Source organism: Hibiscus syriacus, unplaced genomic scaffold (assembly GCF_006381635.1).
Source record: "Hibiscus syriacus cultivar Baekdansim isolate YM2019G1 unplaced genomic scaffold, ASM638163v2 tig00112159_pilon, whole genome shotgun sequence".
In the NCBI taxonomy this organism is placed as follows: Eukaryota; Viridiplantae; Streptophyta; class Magnoliopsida; order Malvales; family Malvaceae; genus Hibiscus; species Hibiscus syriacus.
The window spans coordinates 1,984,515-1,993,592 of record NW_024063263.1 but is presented as its reverse complement, the minus strand read 5'-3'; the positions used below and the strand labels follow the sequence as shown (position 1 = coordinate 1,993,592).

At 39.4% G+C, this 9,078-nt stretch overlaps 1 protein-coding gene across 4 annotated transcripts; it reads right to left on the bottom strand.

The window, feature by feature from the left end:
- Positions 1-8,470, bottom strand: LOC120175137. 4 transcript variants are annotated; one of them, XM_039181836.1, is made up of 11 exons: positions 8,228-8,470; positions 7,301-7,342; positions 6,943-7,194; positions 6,606-6,812; positions 4,195-6,572; positions 3,954-4,066; positions 1,927-3,687; positions 1,699-1,747; positions 1,355-1,602; positions 1,136-1,231; positions 1-521 (listed from the first exon to the last, which is right to left on the bottom strand). In XM_039181836.1, the coding sequence occupies exons 3-11, from the start codon at positions 7,133-7,135 to the stop codon at positions 287-289; spliced, it is 5,280 nt and encodes a 1,759-aa protein (XP_039037767.1). In that variant the 5' UTR covers positions 7,136-7,194; positions 7,301-7,342; positions 8,228-8,470; the 3' UTR covers positions 1-286. The 4 variants fall into 4 exon arrangements, with proteins under 4 accessions (XP_039037767.1, XP_039037765.1, XP_039037764.1 ...); XM_039181834.1 differs by adding an exon at positions 7,918-8,045 and having other exon boundaries at positions 4,195-6,812; positions 8,228-8,469; XM_039181833.1 differs by having other exon boundaries at positions 4,195-6,812; positions 8,228-8,469.
- Positions 8,471-9,078: the final 608 nt, after the last annotated feature.

Sequence of the window (9,078 nt, the reverse complement as noted above, 5' to 3'; positions counted from 1 at the left end):
GAAATGCATAAACCCTTTACTTATGAATGAAAGGCATCCAAAAGTTTTAATAATAAATACACTAATTTTTTTTCACCTCAAGACTGAGCTTTTTTTGTTCCCCATTTACCCAAAAATCATGGGGCTTTACCCTAAACTTTCTCTCAACATTTCCAAACAGGTACCCAAAAGTAAAACTTCTATATATACATTAATCCGGAAACTGACACGAATGGCCTCCGATGGAAAGATCTAAGAGCCACCGTTGATTTTAAATTTGGAAGGAAAAAAATCATTCAAGTAATGATCAAAGGGAAAGACATTGTACTCTGTCAGGGAGATTCAAGGGCATTGGTAGAGCAATTACGTATCTCTGGGAGAAGAATTTGTGAGAATTAGCCATCGCGTCTGAGGACGATGAAGTTTCAGCCCCGTCAGCTTGCCCGCGACCGTGGAACCTGGCGAAACGATTGATGACGGAAACCTTCTCTTGATCCTGACATTCTAATCTTAGGTCCAAGATCGAGGCTCTCTTATCCAGACTGCATAGGAAAGCGGAAACATTTAGAGATAATTGGCACTGGCACGGTCATCAAATGGGCCTAGTGAACTTTTGGTTCGAACATGATGCAAATCGTAGCAAAAAATAATATTGTGGTTAAAATCATCCTCGATGATTCTAAATAAACAAAGGTCTAATTATATGCTAATTAGCCATCTCATTCATTGAACTAGCTAGAAGCTATCACTGCGGGTCAAATTCCTAAGCAAAATAACCAGGAAGCATACACGGCAGCATACTTTCAACAGGCATAATGCACCTCAAGAGCCAAAGGATTATCAAGCCTATGTTGAGCAATACTAAGATCAGTAAAGGGAAACCAACAGAACTGACAAAGAAGCCCCTTCTGCATAATTTTGCTTGTTTAAGAGCACAGCTTACTGATAAATTGACAAATGTATGACACATCGGCACACCCATTACGAGAACAAAATAATCAAATTTAACGGGTGGTCTGTGGGGAAATTCTTGCCGCAAACATTGAACTCCATAATTAATATATAAGGTGTTCACCCATTAATAACAATGTTGCAAAAGACCAACAAAAGAAATAACATGCATAAAAGAAATTGGCGAGAACTAGATGTGAGTTACCTCTGTAAATCATTTTCAAGCTTTTTTGCTCTGCTGATAAAACCTTTTGTCGCATTTAAGGTGGACTGGTTTCTCTCCTTAAGCTTTTCCGAGAAGCTAAAAGCAAATCGAAAGGAAAATATTCCGTCGGATAGGATCAGTTAATAGCAACAATGATCAGCAGATGAGATCAGTAAAAACAGGATTCAAGGAATTCAAACAATATTAACATGTTCTTACACGCTTTCACTGTCAGGACAAACAGCAGTATCACTTTCCGGTACAAATGCTGTGCTACATGCATCTCCTAAGACTGATCTGGCAACAAAATAGGCCAAAGTCTCATAATTTTCGCTAGTGTCGGCAGAAAGAAATACTCTTGGAGGAGCACAAAGTAGTTGCTGCATAAGTTGCCTTGTCAAGATGAGCCTTCTTCTTGATCTAACCACTGGAGTCCAATCTTCAATCATTTCAGGTTCATCTTCAACCTTTGATTAGATCAATGTCCTTAAGCTAAAAACTGTCACAGTTCTAAGAAAGAACAAGATTACAGCAAAGTAAAACGGTTAAAACACCGAACAAACCTTCTCAATCAATCGATTTGCTGCACGCACCCATTCCACCTCTGCCGAACTGTGATCAACAGAAAACTTCAATATAATTACAAAATTAAGAAAAACATAAACATAGTGAGGGAAGAGAGGAAATGATTTTTGCACGGTAACAATATTGGGAAATACTTTAGTGCTTTGGTCATTGACATCTATACTGCTAAAAGTAACTGCAGCAAATGGGTTATTTACTCCAATCACCTGATGTTCTGAGATTTTTTAGAAACTTGTGTCGCTTCTCTATGCCATGGTAGAAGATCAAATGCCATACTTTTACGCTTTTTTGCTTTCTCAACAACCAAATCCTGATTTGTGATATCAGGAGGCAGTGATTGAGAGGAGATATGCTCACTCAATATTGGCTTTGAATTTTTACAGGCACTATCTAGCTGACTAACATCAGCAGCAGTAATAACCTGCTCACTTGAACGAAGAGCATGCGAACTGTCAGAAGGCATATCAACAATGACAGATTTTTCAGCAGCCTTTACCATGGCCATTTTTCGAGCATCAAATAGGGAGGACATTTGCTCATTCTTGAATGTGCCATACCGATCAAACCAGGACAGAGCCATCTGGGGACTTATTTGAGAGAGTCTTCCCTTGAGATTAGCGGATGAATTATCAGCACTAGAGATATGCTGGGAATCATTCTGAGTGAATGCCACGATATCATTAGAAGGAGCTGACAGACAATTAACCTGAGCATCTTTCGTCATAGTATCGGATCCATAAGATAACTGCTCCACACTTTCAGAACTGACCTGATGAGTATCCAAAGCAGAGTCTAGACTTGGGCCTTTAAATCTTTTGATGTTCCTATTACTTGGTTCAATCTCTATATCTTTCATGGACTGCACCTGATGCAACAATGAATGATTTTGATGTACAGTATTATTTGGACTCAAGGAGTGGCCAAGAGCATTGATCTTTCGGGGCATAGTTGCAGGATGTAAGCTGGGACCATTCTCTGCCAATAACTGCTGATCTTTTCCGGGCTGCTCCTCTCCAACAAAGCTCTGTGGCTTAGCAGAACCTGCAGGCAACTCAGATTGACTACAATCTCCTGCCTCAGCAATTTGATTGTCTAGCTTCATTGTTCCAGGAACAGTTGTTTTAGAGTTAATATTTGATTGATGATTAAACAAATTTTGGGAGGCCTGAGATGACTCTGCTACTAATAGATGCGGGGCAGAAACACTGGTCCACCCAATGGGCATTTTGGTAAAAGCATCTGGCTTTGGAGTTTCAGATGTAACAGATGGTTGGGAAGCTGGCAGAGCCTCCAAAACTAGATATTGCTGGCCTGGATCCCTTGCGTGGATTTGGTCGCTACTATTTGGCCGAGAAGTCTCTGAGGAAGCAAGATTGTTATCTGCAGCAGTTTTAGGTATGCGAGGTGCTGGTTTCCTTCGCAATTGACTAATTTGGACTCTCTCAGAAGAGTCATCAGTTTGCTTGGGCAGAGATGCCAACCCACCAAAAGGTGCATTCATAGATGCACTTGGAGTTGCCTGACTACTCACACTAGGAACATGCTGGCTTTGAAGAAGACTTTTTAAATGGCAATCAGAACCACTTGAAATGTTATTCCTAAAGTCTCCAGCGGATGCTCCATGAGTTGAGGACTGGACAAAAGTTTTTGGATCCAACCATGCATGACCCTTCCTTCCTACCTCAGAAGTGACATGAACTGAATTTAAAGAATTAACTACTTGGGGAGAACTCTGAGATGAGATTGCACGATCAGGAATGGTAAACCTTTGAGATGGAAGACCTAACTGTAAACCAAAACCTTGGGAAGAAGAAGGCCTATTATGTTGAAACTGGCCCACAGATCCATCAGAACTTTCTGTATCTGGCATTTCAGATGATAGATTGCGTTCAGAAGAGCTTACATGTATTGCAGTATCATGTTCTCTTGGCTGATCAAACTTAGGAAGAAGCTCCAGCATGTTTTGACTGTGAAATATAGGAATATCAAGAGCAAAATAGAAAGTAAATAAGAAACCAGCACAAGAAATAATAATAATGAAAGCCAAAGTGCCAGCATTACCAAAAAGAAAATCAGATTCCAAATATATATTGATGAATAAGTTTTTACTATCATAGTATTAACAACCAAAGAGAATATTATTTGTAGCTAAATTATCACAAAAATAAAAATTTGAAAAAAGCATGAAGTTCAACTCAAGCTAAAAAAATAAGAAGTACAAATATTCAACTACCTCTTTGGAGTTGTATTGTTTGGCACAGAACCAACAAAATATCTGTCAGAAGCAGAACCCTGATTCAATCTTTTTGAAGGTACCTTATTTGCGTGAATGCTAGGAAAACACCCCTAAGTAGGAGAAAATTAATAAAAATTATTTAGTCTTCCAAGAATCATATTACTCTAAAAAATAAAGCAAATTTCAGCAGTTGTACAGGGGACAGAAAAAAGGTTGACAATTCCACTCCAAAAACTACCTTCTCAGTTTCTATAGGCTCTCCAGCACTATAACCAGTAAATTTTGACTGCCCAGGGTATCCTTGGTCATGACCTTTCAATCCTTGCACAACATGTTGGGATGTTTCCTGTGAATATGCAACACTTTTAGTTCCATATGACGGTTCAGCCTCCAGATCCAGATCCCCCATAGGATGATACTGAAATTTACGGATTCCAGATGGCTTATGACTGATACGAACAGATGACGTCTGTTTTCCTCCACGTGAATCATTTACATCCATCCAGACATTGTCTCTCATGCCACCAGTAGAAGAATGGTGGAATGAGTTTGGGTGAAAACTGTCATTGCTAGTTTCTTTGACATTGTGATTGTCCAACATATTTGCTTCATCGTTATATCCTCCCTTGTCCAAGCAATCATTTCCAGATGAATCAAAAGCTTTAGGATTCTTATCCTGATTCTGCTGATATTTTGCTTGAACATTGCTTTGGACAGAGTTTAATTTAGAATTAGTATTTTTCCTGAGATCAAGATTATGATATTTTGGAAGTTGCTGGCAGCTTTCGTTGACCTGTTTGGTTCTTGAATCTGTTACTGCAGCAACATTATCCAAGTCAGAACCTTCCCTATTCACCTGTAGGCTTCTCAAGCCGGAATTTAAATTTCCCTGTTCAATATTTGCATCAGAAATGGAATGATCAATAGAAGAACCATGGCCTTTCTCCTCATAAATGGCACCTCTATGATCACTATTCTGAGAATCAATATCCCGACCTTTTGTAGCATCACCTCTATGTGATGCAGAGTCAATGAAGTTCCAACCGTTTGGCTTATTATGTGGCTGAACATGCATGTTATGTACAGCTATGTCTTGTTGGTGACCTGAAATGTTCTTTGCACTTACTTGCACATTAGGAGAGCGAGCAACATTTCCAAAGAATTGCACACTTTCAGCTACAGGCTTTTGTAGGGAACTGCAACCTAACCTTTTGCTTCTTTCTTCTGTTAACTGTTGAACAAATTTCTGAGATGAGTAATTATGCATTTTCTCAGTCTGTTCATTTGCAAAAGGGACTCCTGATTGCTGAACCCCAGGGATGCTAAAAAAGTCAGGATTGATATTGGCATCACTAGACATTGGAAAAGGTTTAGAGTTCGATGTCGAGGCAGTCTGCAATTTGTTATCATCCCAAGCCAATTGATTTTTGCTGCCATCATTGACAATTTGTGATGGCATATTCCCATTTGGAGATCCACTATTCTGCACACCTAAACCACCCCATTCTTCCTGTACCCCTAAATCATTACTAGATGTTTCTGCTACAGCAGACTGCATAAGTGCACTCCAACTGCCACTTTGCAAAGAAGGCAGTCCCCCGAATGAGTCCGTACCACCCAACAATGTGCCCATGTTGGTGCTCCTTCCAAAGATATTCCACACACTATCATCTGAACCAAATAAAATCTTTTCTTCTGTTTCATCTAGGGTAGCCACACTCTGTGAGGGAGCAGCCTGAATCTCTGACTTATCCAGGGATATTTCTGATGGACCAGGAAGTTCTTGCCTTCCACAACACTCCAGCATCACCTCGTTTTTTGGTTGGATAGTCATTTCCTGCAAATTTTCTGAATGAAATCCAATATTTAAGCCTTTTCCTGCTGCAGCCCCAAACACATTTCCACCCTGATCAGCCTGTCTAGAAACCGAAGTTCCATCTTGCAAGCCAACTTGATCTGTAAATACGGCATACTGATTAACTGGAAAAGAATTACTGCTGGCAGGCACCTGCTGCATTGAAGGCTTATCCATTTGGACAGAAGAATGGTGATATGGATTTCTTCTTGCACCGCCAGTTGAGATCCCGTAAAATGATTGATCAACCTGCTGAGGAACCGGACCCATCAAAGACACTTGCCCTTGCTCAGGGGAAAACGTAAATCCTCCAGAGGATACATGCATGGCTGGAGATGCATCATGCTGCAGCCAATTTGCATTTGGTGTAATGTGCTCAGGCTGCCAGGAATAATTTGAAGCATCATGGAGAGGAAGGCCATTGATTGAAGCTGGAGAAAGGCTACAAAATCCCTGTTTTACAGTAGAGGAAACCTGATTTGCGGAGCACAACTGCCTTGTATCCGGTAACTGAAACTGTGGCTTCAGGAGTTGTTGCCTCTGTAATTCATGCATGTGTTTAAGCATAGCATGTTGCTGTTGCTGTTGCTGTTGCTGTTGCTGCAATAGCTGCATGTCATTCATCCCTGCTTGCTGCCCAGACAAAGGTTGGATCATGCCAGAATGCTGTGCAGTAATTTGCTGTTGCCCTCCAAAAAAATCATAATTTACGGGAGATTCAGTAGATTCCAACCTCGGGGAATTTTTCTTATGAAGATCAGGACCATTTCCTATCTGTGAATCGAGAGGTGATAAGCATCTAGATGCTGCATCCACTCCCAAAAAGTTTGTTTCATTCTGCCTTGCCTGAAGAGCCTGATGCCGTAGCAAATAGCCATTTGCATTTGGTGATTGGGCTTGTAATTGACTTCTAGCTAGCTCAGGCCTCAAATCTAATTGAGTGAAGTTCATGTCATGCTGCTGGTTAAAAGACTGACCACCATGTCCTCTGTCAGAATCAGCTAATGCCAAAAGAGTATAATGAAGTCAATTGAACAGTGGTTAGGAAGCATGCTACAACCATGCTCTAAAATCGAAATTGCAGCAACAGAAGAGAGCAGAAACTTAACAATCAAGATGTCTGCATATTACCTAATTGATGTGCACTAAAATTCTTCAAACTGGAAACAAGAGGTCCACCAACTTGTCTCTGGCCTCCAACCCATATATTGTTACTTAAGCCGGGCCAGGAAGTGTCAAGGTACGGTGAATGATGCTGGCCTTGGGACAAACCCTCTTGACCAAGGAAATTATGGATCCTGTCCCCAACTTCGTTGCCAGGCATAGAGATAATCCAAGCCAAAAATACTCAGCAGCTAATGGTTTGAGAGAAAAAATCACTTCCTAAAAGATAAGAACTAAGTTAAATTCTTAATATGCTTTCAGTTCCATTCTATGCCACGCAACCATAAGAATCCTTCTTTAAATCCAAGAATACTTGGAAACAAACCTCTTCTGTACATTTAAACATTCACCCTGGTTGTGACGTTTCCTGCATGGATAAAGTCTAACATATCATCTCTTCATGGAAACAAAAGTTGAAGCAAGTTAAGGCAACTATCTGCTCATGCAAATTATTCCACCTTCCTTTTCTTCAGTTGGTAAAACAATCTAATGGCACAGTTCGTATTTGGTATATTGCCAATTTAGGTGCCACGCTCAATAATGAACATGGAACACAAGCTTCATATTGATGAAAATTAATGAAAGGTGGTTTACTTAAATTAATAAATTCAGATGCACGTATGAGAAGTTAGCAGTCTGACAAATCAGGTACATACAGATACGGACAACATAACGCCAGTAATAAAACCAAGAGCTCATCAGTCAGAGGAAAAGGAAACCTCCCTATTAACAAAAAACCAAACATCAAAGGCTACCATATCAAATTCAAAGAACTCCAAAAAAAGAAAAGAGACTCTCGATAAGCAACAAAGTAGGATACTACAGGTGAAGTACGGACACAAATTCACTAGTAATGACAAATTCTTGAAAATAGATTATTTAAAAAAAGAAAAGCGAAAACATTAACCTTCAGTATAGCAGAAAGAAAATATTCATTTCAACCTCAGCTCAATTTAAAATTTACAATTCCCCACGATGAAGATCCCCGTCACCCCTCCCTCCCTTTTCTCGGTAAACAAACAGATACTAAACTCAAAATTTCCGTAAAAATCGCACATTTCTAACCTAACCTACAAAAGAAGATCGAAAAGGTAGCAAGAAATCCTCATCACTAGAAAGAAACACAAACAACACACCTGACCAGCCCTAAACTATCAAATCCGGACCATCGATTCAGCGTCTCATACAAAAAAAAACTTGGCAAAAAAATACATTAGGGTTAGAGAGAGAGAGAGAGGATAAAGAAACTTACAATGGAGTGATGAAGCCATTGAAATGGAGCTCGAAAAATCGATCCCTGAAAGAGTGTCAAAATCGTGAGAGAATTTGTTAGGGTTTGGAAATTGGGCGCTTTTGTTTTAGCTCGACGAGAGAGAGAGAGAGAGAGAGAGAGGTCGAAATAGAGTGCGAAATTTTCAACGAACAGAGGAGCAAAATTGAGGTTCGGATCCGAAGGTAAGGTTAGGAGGGAGGTTTGGAGTCGAAGCTGAATGGGGGAAGGTTGAAGGAAGGAGGAGGAAGAAGGGAAGAGGGGGCTGTGTTTGGGTGCGCAAGGAAATAAAGACTTTTGGTGTTCCTGCGAGTATAATTTTGACACGTGCCAAATTATACGGTGGCTCCCACGCTTTAACAAAGTTCAGGATTCAACCGTTCGATTTGCATAAGAAGTTTCCTTCTTACTTTTTCTGGGTAAACTACACTCATGACCACTTACTTGTGAGAAAAATCTATTTTCATTATATTTTTTAAATTTATTAATCAGATCATTTAACTATTTAAACATTTTCAGTTAAGTCACATGTCATTAATATTTAATTAGGAACTTACGTAGCATTTAAAAAATGGTATATTTACGATAAAAAAATAAGTAAGCAAAATTATTCAAATAAAGACTCAAACCTAGAACTTATGAGGGGATCAAGTGTGGCTTAACCATTAGGCAATTTATCATATTTAGTAGGAAAAGTATTGAGACGGGCGCAAGATTTTATATTAAGGGGTGAACTTGAATTTTTAAAATTTTAGGGGGCAAATTTGAACTTATAAAATTTTAAGGGGCGAAAACAGATTTTCAATAGAAAATATATAAAAAAAATATTAAAA

Bases quoted from the DNA above. Each gene is read 5' to 3' on its own strand.
- LOC120175137 (XM_039181834.1), bottom strand. From the start codon at position 7,135: ATGCCTGGCAACGAAGTTGGGGACAGGATCCATAATTTCCTTGGTCAA. The intron at 1,748-1,926 runs GTGATTGGAGTA...TGTTGATCACAG, and splicing joins AAAAAATCTCAGAACATCAG to TTCGGCAGAGGTGGAATGGG. The intron at 522-1,135 runs GTAACTCACATC...TTTCCTATGCAG, and splicing joins CTTGAAAATGATTTACAGAG to TCTGGATAAGAGAGCCTCGA.